The sequence below is a fragment of the Cornus florida genome, unplaced genomic scaffold (assembly GCF_030987335.1).
Source record: "Cornus florida cultivar Cherokee Brave unplaced genomic scaffold, ASM3098733v1 CherokeeBrave_3.0.0_Hap2_Chr04, whole genome shotgun sequence".
Classification (NCBI taxonomy): Eukaryota; Viridiplantae; Streptophyta; class Magnoliopsida; order Cornales; family Cornaceae; genus Cornus; species Cornus florida.
The window spans coordinates 72,181,418-72,197,610 of NW_026775574.1; the positions used below are offsets into that span (position 1 = coordinate 72,181,418).

The 16,193-nt window shown below is 33.3% G+C and overlaps 1 protein-coding gene across 1 annotated transcript; it reads right to left on the reverse strand.

Moving 5' to 3' along the window:
- Positions 1-1,289: 1,289 nt before the first annotated feature.
- On the reverse strand, positions 1,290-2,475 carry LOC132302258 (AT-hook motif nuclear-localized protein 23-like). The gene has a single exon (XM_059799109.1). It carries the CDS (start codon positions 2,470-2,472, stop codon positions 1,645-1,647), a length of 828 nt encoding a protein of 275 aa, XP_059655092.1. The 5' UTR covers positions 2,473-2,475; the 3' UTR covers positions 1,290-1,644.
- Between the last annotated feature and the right edge of the window lie 13,718 nt (positions 2,476-16,193).

Consider the following 16,193-nt stretch of genomic DNA (forward strand, 5'->3'; position numbering starts at 1 on the left):
TAGTATACAAATTAACTGTAATCCCATTGAGCCATGCTTGATTTGAGATCTGTCAAAGAAATGCACAATTTCTTTCTAGTGAAAATACTTCAGTCAAAGTAATTAGAGAAGACTGAGTCATGCATTCAAATTAATGGCAATCACAAAAATTAAGGACAAATATACTTGATATAGAGCAAAGAGCTATTCAATATATATATAGGGAGCTTCTAGCTAAAGATATATTTCTCATGTTAAAAAATGTTTGATGTAATGAATTAATTGACAGCTATAATATTGTACAATTACTTGTACACTTGGGATATATGTGTGTGTGTGTGTGTGTGTGGAACTCAAAGTGTAGTTGAATGAAGAGTTTGAGTGTGTGGAAATGCCTGAGACTAGTAAAACTAAAGAAAGAATATAGAAACCATCATTCACCGTACATATATATATACAGTATATTATATCTCCTAGCATCCTTATCAACCTAAAAACAAAAAATATCAAGGAAACTGATTAGTAAACAAATTATAAAACAATTGTCCTCATGATCACCATCACAAACAATTGATGAATAAAGTACTGTGACCATGCCTATATCTTCTATTTAAATGCTGTAAATGTCTCAATATAACCATGGTAGATGTTCAAAGTTGTTAATTAAGGCAAGAAATCTAGCCCTCTTCTACTCTCATCCTCTACACATGTCTCGATCGGTCAATAATGCCTCCTTAAACACCAATCTTAGATCTCCCTTATTTTAGTCAAGTTTACAATACAATACTGAAACTAAATGCTAGATTAATATCACAAATTAACAATTTATTGGACATACACATTATTTTTTTTCCCTCCTGAAAGAGAGGAGTTTTGTTGTATGAGAATCATCATTTATAGACAACTTCTGGGATTTCATTAGGATAGAGAGACATGTTGTTCAGTAGAAAACTAGTTGGAGCCCATTCCCAGAATGAATGAAGTTATATATATATATATATATATATATATATTAGCTCAAACATTAATGTAATTCATGTTGTTTAAGGCACCAACAAGAGGAACCTAATCCTGGGAAAACCCTTGCCCTAACCTATTTTTATATCATATTGTACTTATTTTTCCTGAAAACAATGCAACAAAACACAAAGCCCATAATCCCAAACCTCAAAATATTAATCAAGAAGACCACTTTTATAATGTATGATATATCCACATTCCACAGACAACAGCAATACAAGTACACAAATGAAAAACATACTAGCTAGTTAGTCCAAAATATTAATAATAAGAGATAGATGAGTTAGTAACTTAGTACTACTACTTCACTCAATATATATATATATATATATAGAAAACAGCTTAGCTAGCTTGTTGATGAGTTAGTAGTAGTACTACTACACTAATTATATATGCCAGCTTCTAATCATAAACACAGTGAATCCATCAAACCAAATTTAGTTATAAAAGCGAGAGTTTTAAGATCAACACAAAGACTATTTCCACAAATCAAAGATACAAAATAACCCAAAAAAAAAAAAAAATCCCCCAAAACAACAAGATGAGATAGAGAGTGAGTGATTCTAGAGAGAGAACCATGATCAGAATGAATGAAAGACACAGTAAGTATACTAATATTTCTGACCTTTATGATTCAAATTTTTGTTAGAATGGAGGCCTAACACCTGAATTTCCTGCCCAACCCTCAACTGGCAACTGAACATTAGCCATACCAAGTGGCAAATTGAAGAAAGGGAGTCCAGAAGATGGATCAGGAAATGGGTTATTACTAACACCTCCGCCACCGCCACCGCCACCGCCTTGTGACACCGGGGTCTGCATCTGAAGCGCCTCCTCCTCTTCCAGCGGCAGCCTCTCATAAGCCACATTGGTAAAGGAGGCTGCAATCACGATTACCGGCCCGGCTGCTATCAGCTCCCCCACCACACTCCCTCCCACCACCTGCCCCTGCCCGCCGGCCAGGAAAATAGTCAGACTGGTCGCGCCTGGCGGAGCAGGGGGCGGCAGAAACGACCCGGTCAGCGACAGTATCTCAAACCGCCCATGCAGTGTCACAATGGAGCCAGCAGCCGCCGGCTGCCGAAGGCTGACATTCGTGACCGTGCCACTGCCGCTCAGCACGCAGATCCCCCGCTGCCGCCGCCGCGCGTACGTGGCAACGCAGTCGAAGATGTCGCAGCCATTGCCCACCTCCAAGATGTGGGCTCTTAGGGTATTTGCACTCTCCCTTGTGATAATTACTGGTGGTTTAGGCTTGTTTTTTGACCCGGGCGGTCGGCCTCGAGGCCTACGCGCCACCATGTCACCCGGGCTGGAGCTGCCGGCCACCAGCTCGAGGCCGTGGTGGCCTCCGTCGTCGTCGTGATCACCGGAAAAGTGACCCTTATTGTCATCTTGAATGTTTTGATTTGTTTGGAGGTGAAGTTGATGATGAACATAGTGAGAAGCAGTGCCTAAATCCAAACCGGCCATGAGTACTAAAACATCAAAAGGAACAGAAACAGAAACAACAGAAAACAAGAAAATTAATTAAAAAATGGAAACAAGAGGATTAAAAACTGTTTTTGGGTTGTTTAATAATTTATGAATTAAGTGGGAAAAAATAAAATTAAAAGATGTGAATGGGAATAGAAAAAGAGAGCTCTGTAACTCGAACCCTAGATTTGAATAAAGATTAGATGGCAACTACTATACTGCTGAGTATTTTTGAGTAGAGGGAAAGGAAAGGGCAAGAGAAGGAAAGGAGGAGGAGGAAATGAGAGAGAGAGAGAGAAAGAGGGGGGACAAAAACTCAAGAACAAGTCATTTCTCATAACCTAAAGTTTAAATATATGCATAAAAAATTATGTAGTTGAATACATTTATGGTTTGTTCTTTTATTATTTTATTTTATATTTTGTTTTGATACATGAAAAGATTGGATGATAGTCTAACTTGGCGCGTGAAATAGTTAGGTGTTGTTTAAGCGAGTGTTACGTAACCAAATGTGAGAACTTGTGAGTTTGGTTAATATAAATAATAAAAAATAATAAAAGAGGAGAGATAGAGAACTCCACTTTGACATACGCAATTTATTTGAATCCTATACTACAAGATCCATATATATGCCATTTATCTTATAAGCTTACGTAAGAAATTTTTTATTTTATTTTTATTTTTTTTCCAACTGATAAGCCAGTTTAAAGAATTTCTTATTTTAACATTGCAGAAACATGGCGGTAGGTTTGAAATGGTTGGTGTTCGATTCTTTCCAAACCATCTATTCTTCTTGATTGATTGCTGCGCGTGTTAAGGAGCCGGTGTGCGTGGCACATGTTTGTAACTTGGGGTGAGTCCCTAAGGGGGTAGGTCTTTAAGGGGCCCTGTCCAGGAGAGTTCCTGTTTTCCAAAAAAAAAAAGAAAAAAAACATTGCAGAAGCATGTGATAAAACAAAGTAAATATTTAATAACATCCTCATAGGAGCATGTTGATTGCACAGTTCGATAATGGGGCTTGGATTTTTTGAACTAAACTATGGTTAATTATTAAGTGGGGAAGTTGACCAAGTTTTAGTTAGGATGATTGGTGAGGGAGGGGTTGCAAATATAATATTACAAAATCGAGGACGAACAGGGCAAGTGGGAGATGTGCTTCGGCGGATGGGCCCCCCCCTTGTCTTTTTATTTTTTTTTCCAACCGGGGACGGCCCAACTCTTTAAGGTTGCAATTGAATTGAGTCGAGTCAAACATATGTGTATTTGGATTCAATTTAATTAAAATAAACATTACTTTTTGAGTTGAAGTTGCAGCTCGCATCGAACCTACTTAAGAATTTATCATTGTTGTATGTGATGCGTGTTGTACTCGCAAACAGTGTTCACATGTATAAGAGAATTGAGATTTGTTGAATGTTATACAATACTATTCGCATATCGTTGAAGATTCTAGCTCTTGGCTCATATGCCGTCTTGTGCGCTCATTCTTAAAACTAAAGCTTAATTGAAATCAAGATTAATCAAGGAAAGAAAATATTACACATCTATTTTTCAATTGTCAATTCTCTTTGATTATTTGGAGTGTCATTTCTCAGCAGATTGAATATCAATGCTCTCTCTCCTTGCCTCGTGTTATCACCAAAGTATAGCAAAAAGTTTAAAAACCTTCTATTGCAACAGTAGTGTATTGTCTTTAAAGTTTTGGGGATCATCAGGTGCAATATGAGTTCTCTCCCCCATACCGATTTCTAGGAGAATAGGGCATTAGTTAGGACTTCGAACCTACCAGATTTTGTTCTTAAATGATGGTTTTCTGTGGTATCTTGGTTAGCTTAATGTGTTTTGCAAATCCTTTTATAGGCTTGAGTTTTGGACACTAAAATAAGAAAAAATTACTAGCATATAATACTAAAAAATAAAAAATAAAAAAATAAAAAAAAAAGAAAAAGACTCTACACTAGGTCCTTGCTTGGTTGTGAACCCTTTTTTCATGTGCTAGGAAGGGGGATAGGTGCAATCTTCCCCCTCCCCTACCTTCTTTTATGCATGCAAGAAACTCACACACTATATTGATTTATAGGAACTTGCACCGTGAACTTTCTATTCGGCTCATCACTGCTGAGACCACAACTCTTGACTTCTTATTTGTACTCTTTTCCGAGAAAGTGAGGAGGATAACTTTATCAACCAATTTGTTTTCACAAATTTAGAAGCCTTTAACCTTACATTATATACAATAGCTGGGTACTTAAACTCCTGATTTCTTTTAAAAGTTCCACATTTCTCTATTATCAAGAAAAATGCACGGAGTGTAGTTTCCACGATCCCATTGAGAGGACATTAAACATGTAAGTACCCGGAATATTGAATAATTTCTCTTCTATTACATCACATGCTAATTAATTTCTTTATTATAAGATAAGACTAGGACAAATGTCATATCGTTTTGCTAAAAAAAAAAAAAAAAAAAAAGAAATCGTGAGCCCTGATGAACTTTCAGGGAAATGATGTGGTCAGGCTGTATAACATTTGACAAATACTATATATTAATTATACACCAACATTGTCCCGTTTGTTTGGTTCAGGTGATTAATTGAATTCAGTGTGGCCTACTGATTCAACATTGATGTTTGAAATATTTTTTAAAAAAAACACCTTTTAGGATATAATTTATTCTTTAATAACAGAATGTTTTATATTAGCATACAAAACTATAAAAATCTCTAATTTTCAGCCGCACTCAAAGTAGCTGATGTCTCAAGTCTCAACTATTAATTTGAGGCTGACTGGTTATATAGATGCCTTTTTTTTTTTTTTAACTATCTTAATCTCAAGGGTCATATATTTTATTAATGTCCTAAACTATATATCTAAATTTTTAGGGTTCGAATATATAATTAGTGTTTGTCTACTATTAATTAATTTAACTCTTTCCTCGTACAAGGCTTTCTATGTTTTTTGAAAGACTATGGTCATTAATTTCTTGAGTAACGTGATGTTACACTCTGTCAATTCCCTGTGAATTTATATATGTAGCTAGCTTGTTAACCACTTTAAATTTAAATAATTATATAGCAACATTTATTTATTTATTTATTATTTTTTTTTTTTTTGTGCCTGATAAAAGGGCAACATTTATATGTTGATGGGAGTTCCTTTAACAATTATGGAAAAAATGTTTAAGTTATTTAAAAAGGGACAATACTTACATGCTCATCGATGGCTAAGTACTCCATGTTGCTGATGTGATCCAATTTTAAACCGACACATCACCTTTAAATATTAATTAAAAAAAGAAAAATAATAAAAATCAGGTTAATTGAGATTTATTTTTCTTATTTATTACTTCTTTAATTTTGTAATTAAAGAATGTGTGTAATCATTTGGCTTATTCTAAGACCTGAAACTAATAATTAACTACCAAAAGAATTATACATGTGTATTGAGAAAACAAAAAATTAGTGCTTGTTGAAAGGTTGAAGAAACACATGCAGTTCTCCCGTCTTAGGGAAACCGAGACGTGAAATGAGAGCTTTTGTTATTCGGCTATTCCCTTGGATGCAGAAGAATTAAGTTAGGAACTATTTTTATAGCCCCATGACTCTACACTTTATCCTCCATTTATTTAAGTGCATGTTGGACATTTGGATAAATTATGCATTGATAGAGTGTTTGACTTTTTTACTTTAACCTCTTTAAAAATATGAAATAGTTTTCTTACTCTTATCAAATTTAAAAATAATTTAATTAAAAAAAAATCAGTCAAACCAAAAGATTTTATTACTTTTTTATTTTTCCTCCTCATTGTTTAAACACTATATTACCTTACCTATTTTTATTTTTATTTTTTAAAAAGAAATCTAATCCAACACTACAAAGCAACCTAATCAAATGTACATCATTAACAAAAACAAAAACGAAAAAAAGAAGAAGATGTTTTTGTAATATTTAATAATATAAAATTAATATGAAAATCGATACTTTGCATATATTTCATGTCAAAATACAAGGTTATTGAGGTCTTTTAATATTAACTTGGTCATTTTTCGAATTTTCATTAAAAAGAAGGGATATCATTGAGCACATGCGTCAAATATCATAAAAGGTCAAAATAATAAAAGACCGTCATTAAGCACATGTGTCAAATATTAGAAAAGATCAAAGTGATAAATTAAAAATCCAACGCTCAGTTGTGTATAATTTGTTCAAATCTTAGAAAAAGTTAGTGCAAATTATACAATATTGAAAATTCTTGCATGGCCAATAAGTCTTCAAAGTAATTGAACATATATATATATATATATATATATATATCTATATATATATGGAAAATGAAAAGAAAAGAAGCCAAAGATGGTGAAAGTTTGATGCATCATAATGTGAGTTTGTCACTGGTCAAACTTAGAGAACCAAAGAAGATTTTGTAACACGAATCATAGATGTCATATCCAATTCTGTATCCACGCAACCTCAAGGCAGAGTTGGTTTGAATACCACTGTCTTGTCCTGCATCTGTCTGCGTTAAGGTATTCTTCCTTCCTTGCTCTTATTTAATACTAATATTTACCTTATACAATAAATAAATGGTGTATATATATATATATATATCCAGAAGTTGACGTTGTTTCTCCAGTTAGAATGATCATAACTTCTACCTCCAGAATTAATTACAGATAAAGAAAGTAGTCAAGATTTTTTCTTTCATATATGTCCCAAACTTATATCCTATATATATATATATATATATATATATATATATATAAAACACCTTATATCCTATACATATGTATATAAATTAAATAAGTTATAGACTATGATCGATGAGTTGATAATGATATCTAACTGTTGAAAGGTGCATTCTAGATTGAAATGTTAAGGAAATTTGTATGATGACAATGTCATTGGTACTCTTATGTGAGTTCATATTCTTAATTAAAAAATGAAAAATATTGTGACCATATTTATAATATCCAATTGGGTTGAATTTTTCATAAATGAAATAACATAACCACCACCACTTTAAAAAGTTGAGTGTAAAGAGTATTCTATAGACTAATTTTGAAGTATTGAGTTTTTTTGGAACATAATATATATGTCATTTCATTAATAAAATAAATAAAGTTTAAGTGAAGAAAAGTATGATGAAAATTAAGGCTAGTTAATTTCTAAGTTGTAAAATATAGATTACAGTGGATTTACATGTTGAAAATTTTCTAATTATCTTAAGTGGGTCAAGTGCAAAAAATACGTACTCTTATAGTATATTTGTAGTGCTTATCACATCTCTCATACGTAAAATAAATAAATAAATAAATAAAATAAAATAAAAATCACCCTTATAATTTTAATTTGGTATAAATTGGTCCCTTCAAACATATTTAAGTTATAATTTGACTAATTGCCCTTATATACACATTTTACATATTATTTAAAAATGCATAATTTAATGAAATGACGAAAATTATTACTTAGCATATGAGGGGTGTGGTACGCACTGTAAGCATACTATAGGGGTGTTTTTTGCACTTTATATACTATTATTATTTTGAATTTTTTAATCTTGAGGATTAGATTTAATTAGGAACATAGTTTTATCACGATTTGAATAGTTGACGATAGGTGATTGAACACCCATTTGTTTATTATTTTTTCTAATAAAGATTGAACACCCATTTATTGTGTGTGAGAAAATTTATTGCAAATTCTAAAGTTTAAAAAATTAAATGTATATTGTTTATATATAATTAATAAGTATCTTTAATTTAATTTTTTAATTATATATTTAATGAAAATGATAACTATATTAAAATTTAATTGAAAATTATGAATTGACTTATATGAATTATGAAATTACCATTTTAACATTCTCAAAACATTTTAATAGACAAAATTAACCTTCACACTCATATTTAATTTTGACAATTATAATCATTGACCTTGGGAAAACTATTTGAATTTTTTATTTTTTAATAAATATTTAAATTATATATTTAACCTTCTTATATTGAACCTATAAAAGACTCAGAGATAAATTTGATAATTAAGTCATTATTATTACAATAAAAAAAATGATAAAATTTAATTTGATAAAAAGTTGCATTCCAAAAAAGAAACAATTAGGACGCTTTAACAACCACTCTTGGTTTGACCCAAAGTAAAAGTATTTGTCAAACAAGCCCTTATTTTGTGACTGAGGAGTAAATAAAGAAAGAAAAAAGAAAAGACTGCAACAAAGAGGGAAATCAGCAATTCTGTCATAGGATAGGGGAGCTTTAGGTGTATTTTTCATATGTGACCCACGTCTGCAGCATATACTTATCTGACGAGGGTCGTACCAAACCTAACCTCACCATTAGTGCTTCGGAAAGTAAGCGCGTGTATTACAATTCCAACCACGTGCTCAGTAGTTTGTAATCATTTTCAATCTCACTTTTTTTATTTATTTTAATTTTATTTTTTCATAATTTCAATCTCAGTTTGACAAGGAAAATTGATCCATACAATTTCCGTGAAAAAATAAAAAAGAAAGTCTATGTATCTTGAATTTTGGATGGAGAATAGAAAATTTGAAACAAACCCCGTATTTTGAAGTGGGAAATTTTCAGTTTTATCTTACTTTTTAATCGCAATGACAAATACGTAGTAAATCTTATAAAATTTTATTATGACAACAAAGCCCTACTATTTATAAATATTTCTAATTAAGTTCTTCAGTCCACTTATATATATATATATATATATATATTTCAGTTTTACTGTTTCTTATTGATTTATATTTAGGCTCAGTTTGTTTTTTTTTTAATAAAATATTTTTTATTTTTACTTTATCGGTATTTATCAAAAGTTTACGTCAAAACTGAGGTCGAGTCCATCAGTCGGTGCATGTAAAATAACTTATGAAAAATTGATGAATAAGTCATTTTTGTTACATTTTAATATATATATTTTTTCTTCGTACATATTTTATGACAATCAAATACTAGAAAAAAAATATATTTTTTTTAAAAAATATTTCACGTCCAACAAACTGAGCCTAATGTCTTATTTATTTATTTAATTTTCAAGGTAAGAAGCACATTTAAACACTTACTTTTTGTTTATATGGAAACTTAAACTTTTACTTTTTAATTTGGAAGGTGAAAAGGTATTACTATGTTACACACCATTAGTAATGTATTTTTTATTAAAACAAATTATGAAAAAAAATTATACTATTTTGAAAACATATATTCTCTATCAAAACTGCATCAGCAATTCCAAATCATGTTGTTTGGGTTATCCCAAAATCGATTGTTTTCCTTCCATTCCCATTCAATAACTTCTTTCGCCATCATCCATCACCACAGAGGCATTCAATTTCTCATATAATGGTGGCTTGATTATAAGTAATTGGACTTTTGGGTATCAAGTGGGTTGCAAAAATTTTACCGGGTCATTGCCATCGATTCCTTTGTTAAAGAAATTGGGAATTGAAGCTCATAGTATGATAGGTTCCTTGTGCAGTTCTATGTCTACGGATATGGATGATTTTGCAATTAATATCATCATTGGTGAAGCAAACGGAAGCAGACCATCTTATTTCTAAGTGTGAATTTTTGGCTATCATGATTGAAGAAATTTGTGAAGCAACGCTGTTAAGAACTTAAGTCAGTGGTGTAAAAGTTTCTTTATATTAATATATGATTAGTCACAAGGAAATTTGAGGACAGAGTTTATTTTGAAGCAGAGAGAATTGATGTAGGACAGATTTTAGTTTTTTTTTTTTTTTAATTAAGTTTATTTGTTTATTTTTATTTTATATTTTAAAGAGTTTTTAGTTTTAAGTAATTTCTTTATATTTTATAGTTTTGTTTCCTTATATTTTTATTCTTTTTTAGGAATTAATATTTTAATTGCTTTGCAATTTTTATTCAAATTTGTGGATTCAAGTTACCTTATATTAAAAATTTAAGATAACTTTCGTCCCTTGTGAATGCCTAATCACTTTAGCTACATCAATTCTAAAAGGATTACAATCTATTACTAATCACCGTTAAAATGGACGACCAAGGTGAACATTAGGATTGTAATCATAATCAAGAATAATTATTGACTTCCATTCCTTATTTATAATGGAGTAATTTTATTAAGAGAGTTCTCTCATCATAAGAATAATTATATTTAATCACTAAATTAAATAAAAAAGTATAAAATAATTATTGACTTATTAAATATCTAAAAATATATACATATAAAAGACGATCTCAATTAAGTAATTAAATATAGAAAGCTCATAATTTTTGTCATAAAAGTGCTATTGATAACATTATTATTATTATTATTATTTTATCACTAAGAATAATGAATAAAACACACGCTCTCACCTCTTAAAGTATTACTACTTTGTCCCAAAAAAAATGTCTATCTTTTTATTTTTTGGTTGTCCCAAAATCAATGTCTCGTTTGAAAAATCAAAATACTATTTTTTTTTGTAACATTACTAATTTACCTTCTTGCATTGAATTTATGAAAAATAAATCATCACATCTCTATGGACCCACTATGGATAATTTGGTAATTTATTCACTAGTATACAATAAAAAAATACAACTCACCCTCTTAATTAAGAAGTTAAATTTTCAAAAAAAGGGACGTTCATTTTGGGTGGGAGGGAGGGACTAAGGAGTATAATTAATGTTTGACATATCGGTGGTAACTAAAATCTAGTTGTATTTTTCTTTTTACAAATTAAAACATTGGGAAGAATTAAAAAGTGATATTTGCACTTCACTTTTCTAAAGGATGTAGTTGTAGAAAAGTGAAGTACAGTGCAAGTATAAGGCCATCCAGGCTCGCTCGAGGCCCAATCCAGCGAGTAAATGGGCAAATGCCCCCACAGAGGGCCCACAAGCGCTCGTGGGCCTGCTCGTTGGCCCACGATCTCTTAATTTTTAAAAAATTTTAAAATTCTAGCTCAAAACGACGTCGTTTTGGGACTAAAATTATATATGTGTGTGCACGCGCGCGCACGCAAAACAGCGCCATTTTGTAACGGCCTAGTTTTTTTATTAAAAAAAGGGCCAACAGTAAGGACCTGTTTAGTTGACCAATTGCCCCCAAAAGCATTTTTTTTTTTTTTTTCACTTTTTTGGCATCTTTTTATTTATTTATTTTAAAAAATATCACTAAATAAATAAATATAGTCCTTAGGCACTGTTTGGTTGACCGAAATAGTGCTTAATGACTATATTGGGCTGCCAATTTTTTTTTTGTTTTTTATTTTTTTTCCCCCAATTTAAATTTGTCAATGTAGCTGTTAAGACAGTGTTTGGCTAACACAAAAAGTGTCTTAATGACTATATTTTTTTGAAAAAAAGGTAATAAAAAAAAAATTCAATTCTATAAATACCTCGACTCCAACCATCATCCAACCCGTCTCTATTCGCTACTCCTCCAAGCTTTATTTATTTTGTCTATTTTAATTTTTATTTATATATTCTTTCAATTCCATGGATCCGAAATCACCATTCTACTACAACTTCCAATCGGCCGATTAATTTTTGCCATTTGATGAAAATAATATCAATTTATAGGAGTAGTGTATCAGAATCCCAAATCTCTTCCCCAATATGATGTTCCTGATATACCAGAATCAAGTTGCGCTGAACCTTCCTCAAGGTAACTGGTTATTAGGCTGCGTAAATGGCAGAGGGACAAAAGTGAGGCTCTATGCAAGGCTTGGTTGGCCATCTCTGATGGTAAATATAGCTGTTAAAATATGACCGTTATAATATAGCAATTGGTAATATATATTGTGGAGGGAAAAAAACTCCTACCAATAAAAACCAGCCACGTCAGCAAATAAATTGCAACCCAGTTCTTTAGGCACATGACCCAAAAGAACCATCATCGGCCCATCACAAGATCAGCTTAATCTATTCTCGGCCAAACAAACAGCTTAGATAAATATTATCCAAGATTCGGATCAGATCAATCACGGCATCGAAGGAGCCTCACATGGAAGGAATTATATGAAGAAAGAACCTTGTATAGAAGAAAACCTTATATGGAATAAAATGTAGAAGGATACTGATGAATAAAATCGTTGGGAATAAGTAAGGCAAGTCTTACTATATTTTTATCATCTAACTTTGTATAAATAGAGGCATGAGCCTGCAATAAAGATATCGAAAATTCTTAATCTCTATTATGCTTTATTTTTATTGTTTTCATTGAGTCTTTTGTTCTTATTCCTTAACTCGCCAGATTTGGACGAATTTTTGCACCTACACGAGTAATATACCCCCACGAGTGAAACGTATAGAAATATACCCCCGCGAGTGATTACTTGTTCGTTTTATACGACTACGTTCCAAGATGTCGGCTAGAGGTGCTGTAGCCAATCAACAGGCCGAACTGATGCAGAAGATGCAAAAAGAGTTCCTACAATAATTCGAGACGCTACGACAAGCAAACAAAGCCAGCACGGCTCAGATCGCGTTGCTCCAGCAACGGAACGATGCTCTCCAAGGAGCCATGGAGCCGATAGTAGCCCAACCACCGCCAGACTCCACTTTGCCGAACAGAGCCCAAGGAGCTCATCTTAACTGCGGTGTGTCTCCAGAGGCTAAAGCCCAGGGAATCCTTCCCCACCTCGGTGTACCTCCAAAGGCCGAAGCCCAGGGAATCCCTCCTAATCACGTTGTACCACCAAAGGCCGAAGCCAGACCCAACTAAAGCTGCTAAAATCAGAGGACGAGAATCAAAGCCGGAGAGCTTCAAGAACCACCACCATTAGCATGCACGGGATGAGCAGGTTGAATCCAGCAACAGACCCACAGTGTGGTCAAACAAAGTCCCTATAGCCTTTAATGAAAAAATGTTCCTAAGGATTCAAACGCCAGCAGAGATGGCTAAAGAACATAAGGATTCCCTGATGAAGACTCCATTCATCGATGAAATAAACTATGTGGAGAGGCCAAAGAAGTTTACCATGCCAGTCTTCATACAGTTCAACGGTACGGGAAACCCTTCCCAACATCTCAATCATTACTTCCAGAAGATGGCCATGGACAACCACAACGATCCGTTTGTATACAAGGTATTCCCAACCAGTCTGACGGGAGCAGCGCTTGAGTGGTTCAAAAATAGACCGCACAAGTCGATACCAAATTACGAAACTCTGCGCACCATGTTTTTGGCTCAGTACTGCAACAATAAGAAACAGAAGAAGACTATCGTTAGTCTCTTCATTATCAGACAGAAAGGGGGAGAATCTCTTCAGGATTTCCTATCCAGATATAATATGGAAGCTTTGGAGATATTGGACCGTCACTTTGCAACAGTTGTGGAAACATTTAAGATTACCATGATTCAAGGGAATAAGTTCCATACCTCCTTGGTCAAATACTCTCCTCCAAACATGCAGACTCTTAATGCCAGGGCATAGACTTACGTTCGACTCGAGGAGAATGTGACCAATAGTGCTCAGCATGTAACCCTCATCACGATAGAGAATAAGCCCCGTGAGAAAGCCTCTGGCTCCAAGAACCAAAGGGGTCAACAAACCTCGATGCCAGCAGTTTAGCCACCAAAGAAGAAACAAAGAATTAAGGTAATACTAATCCCTTTCCGAACAACCATGGCCAGATTATTCAAGGAAAAAGAATTAAGGCAAGATTTGTAGCCCTTCAGCCAATCCGGCAACCTCTGGAGCAGAGGAATAAAAATAAGCATTGCACCTGTCATAAAGACTATGGCCATACTACTAATGATTGTAGGACCCTTGATGAGCACTGAAAAGTGCGCATTTAGACCCGTTAAGCTTAGGTATTCTAGGACATTTATCTATCTTATTTTCTCGCTTTAGATTGATTTTATGTTATTTCCGTTTTCAGGCACTTATCCCCAAAATAAGCTAATTCAGCCAAATAAGAGCATAATTGAAGCAATCTTGAGATGAATGAAAGAAAGGAGTAAAGTGAAAGCAAAATAAAGCAAGTGGTGGAAGATCAGCAAAGTTAGATCGATTACAGAATTTCTTCGATCGATCTGAGATAGATCGATCTCTGCACTCCAAGATGGATCCAAGCTCTTTTGTCCTTATCCAAAGATCCCATAATATTTGATCGATCCAACATTTATCAGATCGATCGAAAAGATTCCATCTTATCTTGTTGTACCACGCCACCTACCACCTTTGTCTCATTCCCAAAATATCTCAGATTTGTCTTTATCCAAAAAGGGGCCACCATGGGAGGATCGATCCAGCCAAAGTTTGATAAATCTAAGCCAAGTTCGATCGATCTCAACATAGGTTCGATCAATCGAACCCTCTCAAGTACGAATTAAATCAATTTCCAGCTCATTAGAAGTTGTCTCATGGTACAATCATTAGAAGAGCCCTTGTGGATGACCCTGGACCATTGGGTGTGACATTTAAGCTACCTATATAAGGATTATGAGCCGCTTTTACACATATATTTTTTAGGTTTTTTGTAGATACAATATTTGATGTCATTCTTAGAGAGGAAGAAAAGAGAAGAGGAGGCTAGAGACATATTCTGGGGAAGTCTTCCATCTACCTCAAGAAGAAGAGTAATTTCTACCATGGAGATAGCCCTTGAGGGTTGGAGGACACCATTCATGAGTGGTTAGATATCCTCTTGGGGCTAGAGTTAGCCCTAAGCATGCTTTATTTACCTTGGTTTATGTATTTTTTAGGGGATTTGTGTTATAATACATGTTTTGATATTTTTATATACATAGATCTTGTTTATTCAATGATTTGTGTGATTTAATTCTTCCAATTGATCATTTCATTCTATCCATATATCTATGTATGCTAGAATAGATGTTCATGTGTTTATCTCTAGCTCTTGTATTGTTGATGCATGTCTATGTGTGTTAATGCTATAGATCTAGAGATTGTCAAGACATAATGCTTAATAGAAGCTTTTGTGGTTTATTTGATAGTTCATACTTATTTTTTGATGGATTGTGCCTCTCCCTTAGTTTAATTAGTTTAATTTTCATGTCATTAGCTTAGATGTAGTGTAGTTCCCTTAGTTGTTAAATGGGAGAACAATCCATGCTTGTTGTTTGATGTTCCATACTTATGAATGTAAGTAGTATATTTCTCTAATCATGTGATGTGCTTGGATTGTGAGCTTTAAGGAAGGATTAATGGCTTAGTTTGATATATTATGCTATTCATTGTGTTGTTTAGATAATTTATACTTAATTGGTCATCCATGCTTATTGAAACAACCACTCACACTCACTATTGTTGCAACATATGTTTTCCCCCTCATTAATTACGAATTGACTGTATAGAAAGGTGATGCTTAGTGGTGACCTCTAAGTCCCAAGACCTCTCTCTCTTGTTTTCTCTATCCTTTAATTACTTGTTTTATATTGAGCTTGTTTAGTCTTAATTGTAGTTTAATCAACCAAACTAACCACATTTTGATCACTCGACCTACTGACCCTAATCTTGTTTCCATAGTAACACGACCCACCAATCCCTTGGGACGATCCCTACTCACCCTAGTTACGTTAGTAGTAGTGGTGGTAGTAGTTTTTATAAATTTAAACTTGACCTAAAAGGCTTTTCTTGAACCGTACATTCACTACATTATTTTGGCGTATACAAGCGACCTCGTCGTCGTCGCCGTCGGTCAACCCTCTGAAGACAGGTGGAATCCATGATAGCCAGAGAAGACCTAGTAGACTACATT